At 41.4% G+C, this 18,924-nt stretch overlaps 1 protein-coding gene across 2 annotated transcripts in view; it reads left to right on the top strand.

Annotated features, from left to right (window-relative positions):
* LOC122798613 (heat shock factor protein 1-like) overlaps positions 1–18,924 on the top strand; it is a 538,873-nt gene that overhangs the window by 205,356 nt on the left and 314,593 nt on the right. For both annotated transcript variants that reach the window (XM_044067693.1, XM_044067694.1), the window contains exon 5: positions 5,358–5,433. In XM_044067693.1, the coding sequence (XP_043923628.1) occupies positions 5,358–5,433 (76 nt within the window). The remainder of the gene's footprint in view (positions 1–5,357; positions 5,434–18,924) is intronic.

The following is an 18,924-nucleotide window of genomic DNA, read 5'->3' as shown; positions in this document are numbered from 1 at the left end:
TGGATGTTGTTCACCCAGTGGTCTTACCAACAACTTCCCATGCGTCACCAAATCCTGGTGACACAAATTTACAAGAATCATCTATCATGGTGGATTTCTTCTCCCCAGATTCATCAAGGCAGACCCTTTGTATCCCCGGCCCCCGTAGCCACAGTCACTACGGACGCCTCCCTGATCGGGTGGGGGGGGGGGTCATTATCAGGGCAGGATGGTTCATGGGACGTGGCAACCGTTCGAATACCACCTGCACATGAATGTCCTAGAGATGAGAGCAGTGCTTTTGACGTTGCAAGCCCTCAACGACTTTCTTCCCTTGGGAACAATTGCAGTTCACACAGACAAACATGTCTGTAGTATGGTATATCAACAAACAGGGCGGAACCAAGTCCTACCCCTTGTGTAGAGAAGCTCTCAGACTTTGGCAATGGGCGATCTCCTCTCATCGGTTTCTGGTAGCAACGCATATCCCTGGGAAAACCACCATTCTAGCGGACAGATTGAGCAGAGCTATTCTCATGCCTCACGAGTGGTCTCTCACAGTCTATAGTGGGGGAGATTTTTCTAGAATGGGGCCGCCCATGTTGCGATCTTTTTGCTACTCCCCAAAACAGCAAATGCCCAGACTTCTTTTCTCTTTTCCCACTGCCAGGCCATCCCCCCAGAGACTCTCTAACCCAGGATTGACCCCAGGGACTCCTTTATGCCTTTCCTCCCTTTCCGTTGATTCCACAAGTACTCCAGAAAGCCACCGTTTTGAGAGCCAAAATGATTCTCATTGCTCCCTATTGGCCTCGACAGATTTGGTTCCCGTTCCTCCATAGTCACCTATTGGTGCAGCCGTGGCATCTGGACCCACTGCCAGACCTTCTGATTCACCAATCGAGTCAGCTGCATCGGTCTATTCCTTCTCTCAACCTCACAGCTTGGTTGCTCCACTTCCTTCCTTAGCCAGGCTTCCTATGATCTCTAATCCTGTTAAGGATATCATAGTGGCTTCCCTTAAATCCTCTACTAGAAGGATTTATACCAGCAAGTGGAAACGCTTCTCTTGTTGGGCAAGAGCTAAAAATATAGATCCCTTTACTGCCCCTGTTCATGCAGTTTTGGATTTCTTAGCGGAAATCTTTCACTCGGGCTCTTCATCTTCCACGGTCAAAGTTCAGTTGGCCGCTATTTCGAACTTTCATGTCGGGTTTGCAGATCACAACATTATGTCCCACAGGCTTTGTAGAGTCTTTCTAAAAGGAATTTTTCTCCTTAAACCTCCAGTCAGGAGTCCTCCTCCTCAATGGGACCTAAATCTAGTGCTAACATCCTTAATTCTTCCTCCCTTCGAGCCAGCTGTTTCATGTTCCCTGAAGTTTCTTTCATGGAAAACACTCTTCCTTGTTGCTATTACCTCGGCAAGGAGAGTGTCAGAACTTCATGCTCTCTGTTCGTTCCCCTTATTTGGTCTTCCACAAAGACAGGGTATCCTTGAGAACTAATCCAACCTTTTTGCCTAAGGTGGCCTCGAAAAATAATTTGAACCAATCTATTGACCTCCCTGTATTTTTCCCTAATTACCCAAACAGATCGCAACAAAAATTACATTATCTTGATGTTCACCGCCAACTCAGATATTATTTGGACAGAACAAAACAATTCAGGAAATCCGATCAGCTCTTTCTTATGCTGAAAATAAGAAAGGCCTTCCTGTCTCCAAAGTGACCTTATCTAGATGGCTTTCTTCCACCATCTCCGAAATCTATCAGCTCAGGGGAAAACAGCTGTGCCCAAAACCGAAAGCGCATTCAACCAGAAGCTTAGCCACTTACACAGCTTTTCAGGCTAGACTTCCATTAGACACTATTTGTGCAGCAGCCACTTGGGCCACTCCTCATACCTTTGTTTCTCATTACAAATTGGATTTGGCCTCCAGGGATAGAGCCAGTTTTGGCTCTACAGTTCTCGAGTCTGTTCCAGTGAGCCACCCAGGATAGAGGTACTATGGACGCGGTCCCATCAAGCAAGAATGAAGGCGAGATTGACAACTTAACATTGAGAAGTTATGTACCTACCATAACGTTCCATGTTAGTTGTCTTCTCGCCTTCTTTCTTCGACCTCCTGCCCCCTGGCCTGGACAGACCTTTTTTTCTCCCTATATGGAAGATTGCTTCTTAAGACCAGCTAGTTGTCTGGTCTTCCTTATAGCCCATCCTTTAGGCTTTTTGCTTTTCTTTCCTTCTGGGAAGTTTTTTGTGCTAGGTGTTATTGCCTATTGGTACCAAACGAGATCTGGGTACTTACCGCCTTGCATCATGGGATATGGGGCTGCCTCGAGCTGGTAAAAGTGACTCTCGAGCTTAGCAAAGTGCCGAGTCGGAGCCGAGGATCGGCTCCGAACCCATCAAGATCTAGCAAGAAAGAAGACGAGAGAAGACAACTAACATGGAACGTTATGGTAGGTACATAACTTCTCATTTAGGTTGCTTGTGCAAATGAGTTGTAATACAGTATTTTTGTGTTTGTGATTAGTTTGATTAAAAGTCAGCAGGTGCGGTCGTTTGAGCCAGTTTAGGGTTTTGAGAACAGAAGAGTGGTGAGAATTGTGGGGCTGACCAATGGCAAATTTAGCTGTTTTGTTACAGCATTGACCAAGTTTTACTTTTAGTGTTGAGTTAAGATTTGTTAGGGTAGGCGAGGCATATAGAATGGATGGTAAGAAATAAGTAAAGGCAAGGGTTACTTTTGTGGAGTTGAAGAATTTTTTACTGTATACAGCATGCCCAGTTTTTGATTGATCTTTATGCTGTTATTGATATGGAGGTCAAACTTCAGACGGTCGGTCATTACATACTAACAGCTTAGTATGTGTAACAACGTCTATTGAAGTATTGGTAAGAGAAGTAATTTTGAAGTTAGAATATTTGGGGGTGGGTGGGGGGTTTAGGTAAGAATAGCACGAGTTTTGCTTTGGGGGTAGTTGGAGTTGGTTGCAGGTGAGCCATGACTCAGTAAATTGAATGCATCCTGAGTCATGTTTTGAAGAGGTGTAAGATTGTTAGAGGAGCAGATTAAAGTAGAGTTGTCAGTATCTTGAATAAGGGTTGCTTGTTTAGAGGAGGTGTGACTATTAATAAAAATGCTGAAGAGGAGTGGACCCAGAATTGAACCTTGAGGTACGCCAGTGCTAACTGGTAGGGAGAGAAACTGGGATTCCATCTGACTGGCTAAAATCTGTTGGAGAGGTAACTGGTGGACCATTGTAATGGGGTTTCTGTTGATCCAAGTTGGGATAGCTGGGACAAGAGTTTGGAGTAGGAAACTGTCAAAAGCTTTTGATCTAAAAATAGGGATGAGACTGTTACCAGAGTCAGGGGCAGTGCTTACCGTGTCAGTAAATCTTAGAAGAGCAGTGATGGTACTGTGAGCAGGTCTGAATCCGTGTTTAGGGGAGAGATTACTATCGAGAAGATACTGAAGTTGTTTGTGGATACATGTCTCCAGATTTTTGGATTGAGGAGAAAGGATAGCAGTAGGTTTATAGTTGGATACGCTTGTGGAGGTGCCACCTTTGTGGAGAGGAATGATGAAGAATATTTTCCACACTGGATATACTATGGAGTTGGCTGCCATTCTTAAGGTACTCATTAGGAAGATTATTAGCAGAGGAGGTGCAAGGTTTGAGTTTGCTTAGCAAGGACTTGATAAAGGAAGTGGGTACTAGTATGGAGAGAAAGAGAGGCAGGTAGTAGAAGGTTGAGAGAAAATAGAGGGTGATGCAGGGAGTTGTTGGTAATGGAAGCTATTGTACTGATGAAATAAGAATTAAATTGAGATGCTATATCAGACGTACTGTTACTGAAAGGTTTAGGGGAAGAATTATTTTTCGAATGTATGATTTTTTTGATTGTGCCAGAAAGTCTTGAGTTTTATGTTGTTCCTGAGGCTTTGTATAAAATTGTTTTTTGTCTAGGTTCAGATGTTTCTTTACTAGGTTGTGCAGTGCTCTTAAGAGTTGTAGCTTATATTGTATTTTTCTGGTTTGAGTAGCATGCCCAGGCCTTCACTCCTAAAAAAAAAAAAAAATTTGTTTTTTATACAAAGCAAGGGGAATAGTTATTTTTGGCTCTCTTGTTTCTGACAGGGGCTAGTGTGGTTAATGTTTCTATGAATGTAGAGTTGAATTTATTGTTTTATCAGGGAGTAAGTATTTTAAGAAAAAACAATTGATGGTATTTAGTATAGCTATAAAGGTTGGCTGTTAAAGTGGGTTATTTTGAATGCTATTTTGTAAGTATGTTTGTAAGGGTGAGAGTTAAGTCTAGTAGTGCAAGTAAGGTGGTCTTCACTAATTGAGTCTGGTAAAATGTGTGATTTTTATGTAGTTACTAGGGTGGGATACTAGAATACAATCTATAATTGAATCTGTTTGGTATGATGAGCTTTGGTGCAGGTTGGGTGGGTTATGAGTTGAGAACCCATAGAGATTGATGCTATCTGTGGGGAATTGGGAGTGAAGTTTACCCCAGTCAGTGGTAACATACCCTAGTTTATGGTTTCTATAGGAACTTTGGTTAACACCCAAGATAAGATATTTTCAAGAGTTGATAGGGTGTTGCCAGGTGATACGTCCACTGCAATAATGTAGAGACTTTTGTTGTTAGGTTAATATAGCTGATCAGTTCAGCTTTGTTGAAGGAAAAAAAACAGATGGTTATGAGGGATTAAAGGGATGGAGTACTGGATATGGAATGGCTATACCACCACCAATTGAGAATCAAAATGATTGTTGTAAGAAGAAATGCCAACAGTGGTGCAGTGCTGGAGGTCACATTGCAAATAATCTAAAATGGTGACTGCACATGTTTGTGTTATTGGCTTGTTATTAGGATGATCATATATGCTCAAGTTTTCTGAGATATAGCCTTTACTTTTGCTTGTACTGCATTATTGTTGATGCAAATGTTATTTCAGATTACATCAGTTTCACATTCTTTATTAGTCTGGGCTGTCCCCTGGGTGTTTTAACACAATTAAAGAATAAATGTGTCCTTTATTACTGTGGCATGTAAATAGCAGGTTTGCTGTACCACTAAGAGCACGGATTGCTACAGTCTAAGTGTAATGTGGGCAGGAGAGTGGAGGGAGGGGTTTTCTTCATTGGTACAACGTCGGGGTTGGTGTCTCAAGTCTGAAAGAGTTCATGAGGTGAAGTTGCTTTTGTAATTTATTTTGTTAATGATAGTGCATATACTGTTTGACATTGTTTTGCCTGGGGATGGTTAATGGAGTTTTGCCATAATTAAATTGTTTAGAGAAGCATTTGTAAAGAGCTGCTGGCTTGATTGCTTTCTTTTTATCATTCTAACAGTGAGAATGAGGCTTTGTGGAGAGAAGTTGCCAGCCTACGACAGAAGCATGCTGAACAGCAGAAAATAGTGACAAAGGTAAGTGTCCACCTGCTCAACAATTACTTTTAATGTATTGCAATAACAATGACAAACAATGTGGATGTGGTATAGCGAAGATTCACCAACTGTTGTGGTTTTAATCGTGAGGTTGAAGCCAAAGTGATAATACAAAGCCAAGCATGGATAAATTTTCAATTTACTACACCACGGAGTCTTATTGCTATTATACAATATTATTCAAGAAACAAATGACTTACTTTTCTTAAATGTCTTTTGTATGACAGCTTCGTGGTGGTCTTCCTCTTTTGTTGGATATCCTGCTACTTTTTTGATGTACTGTGCGTGTGTGTGGGACTTGCATTCCCATGCTTACACAGTACGGCAGTGCTTTGGAAAGTAAACTCATGGAGAAAGGAAAATCTCTGCTTTTTTTTTTTTTTTTTTATTGTTGAAATTTGGACAGTTTAGAGGTACGAGAGAGGATGGAGAAAGTACAAGAAAAATCACTACGTTTCTTTAGTTCTGAATTATGTATTTGATTTTCCTGTTTTCTCAGTCCTGTCTCATACCTCTGGACTGTTTTTTTATGGTGAAGAAATTTTAAAGTAATAGCATATAGTAATGGAAAAAAGTCGGGGTGACACGACTTTTTTCCATTGGTATAGGCTAGATTTACAGTGTGCACTCTGGTTGGAATGACTAATCAGCATGCTTGTTTTTGAATGTTAATGGCCAGCAAGGTTGTTAGGTTTTACATCCTGTTTTCCCATGAAATATGCAAAGCGATGCAATAGTGTCTCCTCCCCCTTGGTACTTTTCCCCATCAGCTTACCAACTATTAAACTGGCTATCAGACTCTCTAACCCATTTGTTGTCCTAGAGGTGAGGAAATCCCTTCAGGCGCTCTAGTGTGAAAAGGCATCTTGAGAGGGTCTTCATTCAGGCAAACTACAGGGAGTTTGGTGCTCTAGCCTTTATCCCAGCAAGGGGAGTTATTTCGTATGCAAGGCTGTAACCTCTCTCTTCCCCTTGGGTAATGCCATGGCCACTTAGATCACCACTGGAGCTGCCTGTGGTCCTTCAGCTAGTGCACACTTTTTCAGGCAGCCAGCAAGGCCTGTTGTCACTTATTTGGGGGATCGTGCCCATGCCTTTCCTTCCCTGCAGTGTTTCCCACTTTTTGGCTCTGTGATTGGGTTAAGAGTGAGGAGATAAAATGGGCATCTATTCTGCCTGTGAGGTATACTTCCATGTTCGCTGCCATGCCATCAAGCACCTGAACCACCAAACTCTGGCTGCTTGGTTAAGCAGTTAGAACTTGATCCCTGTGTGCCTCCCAGCACAGTTACTTGCAGTAGTATGGCAATTGCCCTTTCTGCATCATTAACCGTTTAGTGTAAGGTGATGTTTGAAAAGGTATAATTAATTTTAACTGAAGTGCAGCTCTGTTCCAACTAAACTTTTTTCAGGTTTAGCCTGGTAAAAAGGGCATGTAATGAAGTACAGAATTTAGCTGAGCATCAAAAGAAGCATATGCAGCATCACTCAGAAATGGTATTAGAGGTGTGTGTGTGTGTGTGTGTGTGTGTGTGTGTGTGTGTGTGTGTGTGTGTGTGTGTGTGTGTGTGTGTGTGTGTGTGTGTGTGTGTCAGAAGAAAAATTCAAACAAGTCACATCTGCCTCAGGTGATGAAAAACTTCTTTATTAGCAGCTAACCAGATTACACAGCATGTTGGCCAAGATGATCTCCTCTGGTCAACTTGTTTACTGACATCAACTTTTATACTGCAAGCAAAACAACTTTTTGTTACATTTCTGACCATTGACAGTTTGCTATGAAAAACATATAGGATAAACATGTTTATCACAAATTATCTCAAACCAGCAGTTAGTACAGAATGTTCAAGAAGTACAGAATGTTCAGTTCAACAATGGTATCAATAATTTTCCAGGAGACTAAGCCTGCTGCAGTAAATTAACTCTTACTTGGCCGTGCGTCCTTATCCTAGGCTTCACCAAGCTATAACCAAATCTCTTTATTCTGAAATGCAGAAAACCGTTATTATTCAGGTTCATAAGCAATGCTGCATTTTGTTCACAGATGAGGCCCATCTTTGATAGGCATATCCCAACTAATAACTTGTTCACTTTGCAAGAAGAGGAAAAAGACAAATAACAGTATGTTTTAAAACTTTTTCTCTTAACATTTCCCCCTGAAAACACTTTTATTTGTCTTTTATTTCAGCAGTATATGGTAAAAACTAAGTTTTTCTTTGCATACATTACTTCATTGGCAAGACAAATTTTTAAACTTCAAAAACATTTGCAAAAAGTCACATTTCAATGTATTCACTTTCACCAGTCTGTTGCAATTGCTGGTACATCGTCTTCGTAACAGCAGCATCAACCAGTCTTTGTAGAAGACCTTTGATACAGGGTATACAACAGCAACCACATACCACCATGATAGCCACAGCGACTCCAACGGACACCAGGAAACTGCTGATGAGATGACTCCATTTTCCAAACCACGCTTGTAGATAGTCTGTAAAGGGATTACTTACCCCGGAGTTCTCTGCCAGTTCTTCAGGTAACATCTCCAAACCTTTCAAAGCTTGAGTGATACTTCCATCAGGCACAGTGTTGTTTGGAATATACGTACAACAGAAAGTCCCAAACATCCTGCAAACTCCTCCTTCTTTGGCCAGGAGCATATCCAACACAATTCGATTAGAATGGCAGAATTAACTTTACAAGTGCACAAGTTCCCTTCCAGGGAATTGTAAGCCTTTATCTGAGTTTGTCTCCACATAACCACCATACGTCTGCTAAACTATGAGTTTGGTTCTCCAGAAATGGATTCTCATTGCCATTCACAGTAACATTGCAATAGTTCTTTCCCATATTGCCATAATTCTTCCCTGTGCCATCTCTGGAAATGCAGATATATGAACCTGGATAGGAAATCGCTGCAGGTGGTTTCTCAACTTTGCTTATGACTGGAAAATGCTGAGTTTCATTTTTGCATTTATCTTCAGTTTTGTTGAAGAATAATTTCAACAGACACGTTAGGTTACCTTCATCTTGCATCAATGGGACTGTCGCTAGTTGCTGTTTACCTTCAGCACAAGAAATACAGTTTTCATGGTGTGCTTCTCGGGTGCTATATCTAACCCAAGATAACCATTCATTATGGTGTACGAATCCCATCTCGAGTAACAATTGTTCTTCTGTGAAGGCAAAATCTACTTCGTGTCGCATTCTTAAGGCTTTGTACTTTAAGTTGGAGGGTCCCCAAAGGATCAGTTCTAGTTGGAAGGGGCACTCCGATTCCATAAACTCCTGAATCACTTTCTTGTGGTGACGCAATGGTTATATAATTACTTCGGTACATTTGGAATGCGCAATTATTATTCTTTGTTGCCTGCTTTTATCTTTCTCTGGTATCACTGCACCACTTGTTTCCCATCCATTCACATCTGTTGACCACCAAACATTTGACCAGGACGTACAGTCTCTATTGCACAAGTATTTTGCACGAGTCAAGAAATTATTGTTCCATTTAGAACAGTCCAAAATTCCTTCACAATGTTTAACCTTAAACACAGTAGTAACACCTGTTTGCGTTTGCAGCACCACCATTCCTTTTTCTCTTGCAACTGTTCCTTCTCGTATGGACATATTTACTTTCGCCACCAAAATCATCATCATGTGACGGTTCAAGTACCAGTTGAACATGGCCATCCTCCCGAAGGACTATCTCGCGCCGTTGGTTTCTTCACTGGGTTTGAGACAAACTAACCCCTATTGAGCTAATCCCCCTTTGTAGCCAGACTTTGCGCTCAGAGGTCCGGTGGAGTTTGACCAACATCAACGGTAGAAGGAAGAGCCTTGAGTTTTTTTACAGTGGGTGATATGAATCCACAAAGTCTTCTCAGCGATCTTTACAGCCGTAGGTGTCGAGATTAGTACTTGGTATGGGCCTTCCCACCTGGGGGATGACCAATTCTTCCTCTTCACAATTCTGATCCACACCCAGTCCCCGGGTGCCATGCTTAACAAGGTTTTACCTCTGGAATCTGCAAGGGAGTCATTTGTTACAAGAGATTTGACATTTAGCAGCTTCTTCATATAATCCTCTAGACCCCCCCCCACGTTCCGCTGACAACAATCCTTGCCACTGCGGGACGTAATATGGCCTCCCAAACAAATGTTCAGATGGTGTAAGTCCTTTGTAGGAAGGTGAGATTTGCATATACAGGAGTGCCAAAGGAAGGCACGCAGTCCGTGATGTACGTGTTTCTGCCATCAGTTTGTGGAGCTTACTCTTCAAGACACAGTTGTGTCTTTCCACCAGTCCAGCTGATTGGGGATTGTAAGCACAATGATATTTAAGATCAATTTGAAACACTTGACCCAACTTCTGAACAATCTGGTTAACAAAATGAGACCCATTATCACTGTAAATGCGTCTTGGTAAACCAAATCGGGGAATTATTTCCGTACTTAAAAGCTTTGCTACTGTTTGTGCATTCGGGTGCTTTACTGGAAAAGCTTCTACCCATTTAGAAAAAGCATCAATAATGACTAAACAGAACCTTTTTCCCTCTGAGGGTGACAATTCAATAAAGTCCATACAGAGTGTGTGGAATGGATATGGAGGGGTAGGGAATGCCTGCTGAGACTTTTTAACTCCCCCCTGAGCATGATACTTTGCACATAATAAACTAGATAAAGAGAATTGCTTTGCATAAGTTGAAAACCCTTTACACCAAAACACCTTAGACACTATTTGAATAATCGTCTGCACTCCCACATGGGCAGGTCCATGGCTAACCAATGCCGCATACCTAAAAAGGTTTGAGGGTAATACCATTTTGCCATCTGATGCCCTATACAACCCATCCTGTTGAGTGATACCATATTTTACCCAATGACATTTTTCCTTCTGTGTTGTCAATGTTTGCATTACTTTTAGTGTCTCTAAGTCGAGGTGTCCGGGCTCTAAATCATTGTCATGTAAAAGCAAATCATTTTCTTGAGCTGCCTTTTTTGCGGCCATATCAGCAAGTGCATTTCCCCTGGAGACAGGATCTTTTCTGTTGGTATGTGCGGAACATTTACATATCGCTATCTGAAGTGGTAGTTGCACTGCATCTAACAACTGTAAAATTAAATTTCTGTGATTTATTGGTTTGCCTGTCGCAGTAACCATTCCCCTATTCTTCCATTGTTGAGCGAAAACATGTACAGTGGAGAAAGCATATTGACTATCTGTATAAATTGTCACTTTTTTACCCTCCCTTAAGGTACAAGCTCGAGTCAAAGCCACCAACTCAGCTGCTTGTGCAGAATAAATGTTTGACTATCTTTTTGCCTCCAAAACTTCAGTTTCTGTGGTGACTGCATACCCTGCTAGTGTTTTTCCTACAGTGTCCTTCTTTGCTGATCCGTCTACAAACAAAACGAGATCAGAATCTACCAACGGAACATCCGTTAAATCTGGTCAGGGAAGCACCCCGTCATGAATGCTCTCTAAACAAACGTGTGGAGTACTTTCTTCTGGTGTCAGCAAAAGTGTCGCCGGATTAAGATTAGTACATCTTTCTATGGTCATATGAGGCTGTGTCAGCAGCACTGTCATACATGACAAATGTCGACTAGGAGATAAAAAGGTTATCATATCTTGCAAAAGTATAGTAGCTACTGAATGTGGAACCCGCAATTGTAATGGGTGAAACAAAACTAATGATGCTGAGGCTTGTACTGCCATGGCGGCTGCCACTACAGCTTGAACACAAAGCGGCAATGCCCTTGCAACAGAATCTAATCTGGAGGAGTAGAAAGCTATCGGTCTCTGTTTATCCCCATGTACTTGTACCAGAACCGAAGTCATATATCCTCCCTTACAATCAACCATTTGTATAAATGGCTTAGAATAGTTCGGAAAACCCAGAACAGAGGATCCTGCTATCAATTGCTTAATTCTATTAAATGCCTGTATTGCTGTATTTGTCCACTGTATATCATTTTAGCTGCCATGGGAGTGTCCTAGATCAGTGTGGTCAATGGCCCTACTTCCTCAGCATAGTTAGGGATCCAACTTCTACAAAAATTAGTCGCACCTAAAAAGGACACCATCTCCCGCTTAGTTGTAGGCATAGGTGCCTCAAGAATTGCTTGCTTTCTTTTGTTCTCCAGTTGTCTATCTGCCTGCAAAATTAAATAACCGAATAAGCACAGAAGAGGTTATCAGGGATCTGGGGACCCAGGTTGACAGTAACCTTTCGTTTGACACTCACGTTGCCAAAGTCGTTAGGAAGACCTTCTACATTGCCCACCTGATCATGAAGGGATTCACATCTAGATCAAGGGAGGTCATCGTTCCCCTGTACTCATCACTCATCAGACCAATGATTGAGTACAATGCCCCATTCGGAATGCATCTAACCCGACACCTGCAGCAATTGGAAAGGCCCCAAAAGTTCCTCACCAAAAGGATAAAGGGTCTCAAAAATATGTCTTATGCTGCCCGACTGAAGGAACTCCAGCTCTATTCAGTCGCTTACCGTCTGCTCAGAGGTGACCTGTGCCTGACATACAAGGCCATGTCAAACACGGAATTGATGAACATGCTTCACCTCAAAAAATCTAAATCCATCAGAACTACAAGGGCAAGAGACTTAAACCTCAACACGGCTATTAATAGGACATGCTGGAGGGACAGATTCATCACCCAGAGACTCCCTATGCTGTGGAACAAAATCCCGGTACATGTGAGGCAGAGCACCTCGCTGGCTTTGTTCAAGAGAAATCTTGACCAATGGATGGGAGATCGCAGGTATACCCCAGGGATTACCTCAGTGTCACTGCTTGACAGAGGCACAGCAAAATAATGAGCATAGTATCCTTCAAACTAAAGGGGTGGCGAAAGCCACAAAACTCTAGGCTAGGCTTATAAATGCCCTTGGGCAGATAGCCTAGTATGAACCTATGAACCACTTTACTTGTGCTTTCCGCAATTGTAACTTTTCTTTATTTACCTTATGTCCTTGCACAGCTAAAAAACTAAGAAGGGCAAGGGTATCCTTTCTACAACTTTCCTGCATGGGTGAGGCCAACAAAATATCATCTACATACAACAGAACCTGGCTTCCCTTTGGGGGGAACAAACTGAGCTAAATTCGCAGCCATTTCTTGTGCGAATATTGTCTGACTCAATAACCCTGTGGCAATCTGGTGTAGGTGTATCTTTTAACTTGATAAGTGAATGCAAACCAAAATCTACTCTCCTTATGTAGTGGTATGGAGAAAAAGGCATAGCTTACATCTATGACAGAAAAATATCTGTGGTGAGGTTGTAAATCATTAAGTAATGTATAGGGGTCAGGGACCACCGGTGCTCTTGGGATCACAGCTGAATTAACTGCTTGTAAATCCTGAATCAACCTCCATGACCCATCCGGTTTCTTTACAGGAAACACAACGGAGTATTGCAGGGCGAATCTGGGCATTCAACAAGAATTCCAACCTGTTTTAGCTGCTCAATGACTGGCTTAATTCCTTCCTCTGCTTGTTTACTTAGTGGGTATTGGTGCTTACGAGGTCGAAAACCTGACTTTGGAGTTATACAAACTTCACCTGCTATTTTCATCAGTCCTACATCTCCTTTACCTTTTGACCATAAATCTACAGGTAAGGCACTTAACGCACTATCTTCCTCTTGAGTTAGGAGGATTTGTCATGCCCTTTCTGTTTTGTCATCTCTGAAGTGCACACTTGGTTGTGCCCAAGTCACCCAATTTAATCTTTGTACCTGGATCGGTTGATCTTTCAATTGACTTTCGGACATTGTGTCCCAATTCGTTACCTTTTTCGCCAAATCTACCCAATGTGTCCCCACCGCTTTAGTAATTGAAATATGTGGGCTATAACCTGAGCGATATAAAGAACTCATTTCCTTAGTCAAAGTACAGGTCACTACTGTATTAGCTTGCGTATCTCAAAACATATCATTCAAAATTATCCTTGCACGTTTGTGCTTAAAGAATTCTTTCAAATTCTTTATCCGGACCAGGGGCCTTTCTGTAGAACATTGTACAATATAAGTGCGCCGCAACCTGCAGTGACCCGCTCCTAGATTTACTTAAAGCTAGGTTGATCAAATCTGTATCAACCCTCCCCGGCCCGTTTTGAAATAAAGTCCTGGCTATACCAGTAAAACAAGTCTTGTACTCCCTGTACCACTAAGCCATCCGCTAACCTTTTCGCCTCAATGCCTTTAGGTGTGGGAATTGCTGCTATTCCAAACGAATGCATCAAATCTCTTCCCAGCAAATTAACTGGACAAACTTTCGATATAATTACCCTACACCTAACAGTTTGGTTTGTTTGCGGATCTGTGAACAATAGAGGATGTGACAGTGGTTCCTTATAGATTTTCCCCTTTGCCGCTTTCAAAAGGACAAACTCATCCGTCTCGCAGTTCGGGGGCAGAACTGCTGGACCCAAAAGTGTACGCGATGCACCTGAATCACATAACTCCACTTTCTGTCCCTCAACCAAAATCTCTGTCATGGGTTTTTGATCTAGATGCATAGCAATACCCAAATTTACCAGGTTTATGACTTCACAGTCACAATCCTGCCCTTACTTCTGAGTGTTCTGACATTCATCGCAGAGAGTGTCTGCCTCATCATCACCACAATCATTCTCACTTTCTTCTTCTCTACAATAATCACAATAATGAATTTGGCACCTTCCTTTACTATCATATAGTCATGCAGAGCCCTTGTTCGTAAGCTGTGGGGGATGTTGCCACTCTTCACAGTCAGCAGCGAAATGCCCACGTCTACCGCACTTAAAACATTCTCCACATTTTAACCTCCCCTCATATTCCTCTGAATGTCCACCCGGTTTATTTAACGTGTCCCATTTCGGGCCCCCATGTTTTTTTTACGCCACCACGGCGCCCTTGCCCCCTTTGGTCCTGTACCAAGAATATACCACCATCATACCCTACTGCTAACACTTGTACTTTCTTTTTCTTTTTTAAATTGAAATGTCGCTCAACATGCCATGCATATTCAAACAAAGGTTGCAGTCTACATGTTCTATGATCTGCCATAGGCTTAGTTATAAAACTACTTATTGGAGCCCTACAACCCTTAAGTAAAGTATTTTTCAATTGCTGTTCATACGGACTATCATTGGTTTGATCCTGCAGAATCATCATTCCACAATGGTTATTGAACACTTCTGTCAATCTTACAATATAGTGATCTACAGATTCATCATCATTTTGGATGCACTGATTTATTACTGTCCAATCTGCTCTTGGACGCCACTTATCAGAAATTCTCTAACAGATCAGTGACTCGCTTGTCTAACACCCCAGAATTATGCTTTAATGTAGTGCCGTCATTTGCCTTACATGTCCAAGTACCACAAACTAAGTGCCAATCTGGACCCAGGATTTGTCGCACTACTTGTTCTACTTCTAAACTATTTGGATGATAACTTAAACGCATACCAACTATGTCCTAAGAAAACTTTTGAAAATTAACCTTTGGATGAGGAATACCATCTGTAGCTCGTTTTATATCCTCTCTAGCCCAGGGACGATGAACTAAAATAGTTGGCTCTTGTCCAACATCCCCTGCTTGTGGGTTTGCAACTTGTATTAAGGGAAGAGCTTCTGTGTAGTCAGAAAGTTTAATGGCCCAATGTCCTTGCTGTGCTGGTCCTGACCTTAACTGCATAGGTTAGTCTACCTGTTGCAAAGCAACCTTGAGTACTATGGGAATTTGCGGGTAAATTGGAGGGGTCACAACGCTTCCTTGAGCAGCCAATAACCCACCCTGCTGTACAGATCCCACATCTCCAGACTGATATTGAGGAGGTTCCGCCGGTACGACAGCAGCAATTTCCCCATACTGTGGGGCAGTTGCCTGCCTTTGTACCGCACAAACTGTATGCTCATCCTCCTTTTCTAAAAATAAAGCTACTTTTCCACTTGGCACCAGTGATCCCTTTTGATTTATTTTTTTCTTTTTCCTGGCACTTTTTCTTTTTTAGCTTGTCTATTTGCTTCTAACCATTTTTGTGCTTGGGGAAATCCCAATTGTCTTTGCTTTTTAGTTCTAGTTCCCGCATCTCTTTTCAAATCTCTAACCAATTTTGCACAGGCATTCTTATTCGGGGTACAATCAAAATCATATCTGGACTTCCACTTTTTTAAAAATTTAACATTATTTTTGTTTAAACCTTTCATATACTTAGCATCAACATTTAAACAGACATCACTCTCACACTTGCAGCAACTCGAACCCATGTTTCCCCTAGATTTCTTATTTTAGGACTGTATCAGTTATTTTACAGGGCTTATTATAAAATGGGACTATAATGGGTGACCCTAACAAAATAATCTTAACAAGTAATCCTACCCACCCTTAACTAAAAATAAAACCCTTGTCGACGAGGTTAAATTAAAAGAAAATTTATTTTTCGTCCTATCTGAACCAGATGAGACTCATGTTTCCCCTTTTCATTCGGAAACCGTCCCTCAGATAGGGATCAGAGAGCGGCCGGCCTCCTTTCAACGACAAATCAGTCTGAGGGCTTTCAGTCGAGGGAATCTTAAGATGAGAAACCCTCACCTGCACAGGTTTTTCGGTCTCTGTTGGTCTGATCCGTATCTTCGTAGAGGTTTCCGGTCCGAAGGACCAAAATGTCAGAAGAAAAATTCAAACGAGTCGCATCTGCCTCAGGTGATGAAAAACTTCTTTATTAGCAGCTAACCAGATTACACAGCATGTTGGCCAAGATGATCTCCTCTGGTCAACTTGTTTACTGACATCAACTTTTATACTGCAAGCAAAACAACTTTTTGTTACATTTCTGACCGTTGGCTATGAAAAACATATAGGATAAACATGTTCATCACAAATTACCTCAAACCAACAGTTAGTACAGAATGTTCAAGAAGTACAAAATGTTCAGTTCAACAATGGTAGCTCAAACTTTCCAGGAGAGACAGCCTGCTTCAGTAAATTAACTCTTACTCGGGTGTGCGTCCTTATCCCAGGCTTCACAAAGCTATAACCAAATCTCTCTAGTCTGAAATGCAGAAAACAGTTATTATTCAGGTTCATAAGCAATGCTGCATTTTGTTCACAGATGAGGACCATCTTTGATAGGCATATCCCAACAAATAACATGTTCACTTTGCAAGAAGGTGAGTGAGTGATCATTTCAGTGCGACATACAGAGGAGATTTAGTTGTCATTAGTATTGTGCAGTACAGAGTAGCTGAAGTGTTTTAGATTATGTACATGAAGCACGCTGCACAAGTTTAGCATAAATATGTTTGGGCATAGCAGGAGGGATTCTGGGAAGGAAGATGCAACAGTGTTCAGCAGTATTTATGGTCTTTGTTGACTGAGTTTATCCCCTTAAGCCTTTTTGCAGGGAAGACATGAGGTGGTATTCATATTAGTAAAATGTTTCCAGGCAGTTGCCGAGTCCCAGTTGAAAGAATTAGTAGGTCGGATGATGGCCCAAACCTAATGGAGTAGTGATGGTGTGGCACCAGCATTAAGGTGAAAAATAAGCTTAAACAGTAATGAAGTTCCATGCAAACAGGGAAGGCTAGCTAAAGTCAGTAGCAAACATGGCAACATTGATTTGCAGAATGCTGCATTTGAATGTCTCTTTCCTCTCACAGTAATAAATTTTATGGTTTGTGCGCCTTCTTGATTAAAGAAAGTGTTATAAAAGATTTCATTGTTCCTTTGTGTTCTGTTTTAAGGATTGTAACCGTTCCTAATTGTGTGTTAGTTAGTTTAGTTTGTTACAATTTTGAGATGCAGTTGTTGGAAAGCTAGTGTCGACACACTCGAAAGTGAAGAGCACTTAAGCCGCAGTTCCTCAACTATAGTTCAGCCCCATTTTGTTACACGTTTACGAAATACAAAAATCTTTTCTTGGTTTTATTCGCTGGGAAAAGTTCAAACAGAAAAAAGCTTGTTTGTAATGGAGGCTTAGGGGGGAAAAAAACTCCATTGACTGCACAGAATATGATGCAAGTGGCATAAGCACCGAATGTATCTGATGCAAGCAAGTTACACTGTCACATGATGAGATTAACAAAAGGTCCGCTAAAGTAAGTTTGTTTTGGAGTGTGAAGGACATCTGTGAGAACTATAATTCTGCTTTGATTTCTTGTACTTCAGACATTTCATGACTTTGAAGGGCATGGACTTGGTGTAGTGTGTTGCGTATGTTTAATTTTTCTCTATATTCTTTTGGCTGCTGTGGCTGCTAACTGTCAAGCACTGCTCTGTCCAGCAAATCTATTTGCACCCCCACCGTTGGGTACTCTCCAGTGAGGGCAAGAGTTTGCCCAGGGAGCCAGTCATACATTCCAGCTCAGCAAAGCTTTGTGCACTGGTTTAAATACCGCCAGTGGTGGAGTATGTGTTATGGCTTTAAATCCTTTCTTGAAGATTAACAACTTGCATCATTGTATGAGCTGCTTGCTCTCCCATGTGAGTGGATGCTTCCATGAACCTGTGATGAGAAAGGCTGCCTTACTTGCATCTTGTTGGCCTAGAAACTGATCCTAGCTGTTTTTACCATCACAACCTCTGTTTCAAAGAGTTGTGGCATTGGGTGGTATCGGTATTACCCAGAAAGGGTAAAGACCCCACATATACAGTTTTGTATTTTAGACCATGATTATGAAATGTTTGTGTTGAAGAGAATGGCAAAGACTTTACCAAAATTGATATCTATAAATTTGATTTTGGGACAAAGGAGCCAATGATTCAGAGGAGAAGTGAAGTATAAGCAACTACCACTGTTGGTCAGCATTGAGTCTGAGCAGGCAGGTGGAATTTTGAGTGGTGTAGTAGTAGCATTTGCATTCTTTTATAGAATATTAGAGTTAATAAGCATATATAAAGACGCAGAAGAAAGAATTAAGGCAGGATGGAACCTGTCTGGCAAAAGTTGTATTTGAACAGGCAGTGATGTCCTTCTCCCCCCTCTGTTATTTGCTGCATGTTTAGAGACATTAGCAAAGAAAATAAGGTATTCAAAAATTCAGGGATAAACTGGTGATAGCCAGGAAAAAATTGCTGTATTTGCATGTGATTGTTTTACTTGATAAATCCAGAGAAGGATATTTTTGTTACAGAACATTTTGAGACAGTTTCAGATGTCTTTGAGATGTATTTTTAAAATAAAACATGAGCTATAGCAGTAAACTGTGCATCTATGAATTGGTTCAGCACTACCCATACACATGGAGACATGCTATGATGAACTGTTTAGGTGTTTGGGTTAAAAAGACTCCTGGCAGTTGTTAATATATGGGAAGAGGCTAAACAAAAGGCAGTGTAGAAGTTAAGAAACTGGAAGCTCTGCTGTAGATAGTATTGCTACAGCACTAAAAATATTAAGTCCTTTTAGTCTTCTATAGAGGTGAGGCATGCTTTTATCAACACGTTGCAGATAGTTAAAATT

This window comes from Protopterus annectens, chromosome 3.part1 (assembly GCF_019279795.1).
Source record: "Protopterus annectens isolate FY-2018-M chromosome 3.part1, PAN1.0, whole genome shotgun sequence".
Lineage (NCBI taxonomy): Eukaryota > Metazoa > Chordata > Ceratodontiformes > Protopteridae > Protopterus > Protopterus annectens.
The sequence above is the reverse complement of the archived record's forward strand: the minus strand, read 5'-3'. Positions and strand labels throughout refer to the sequence as shown.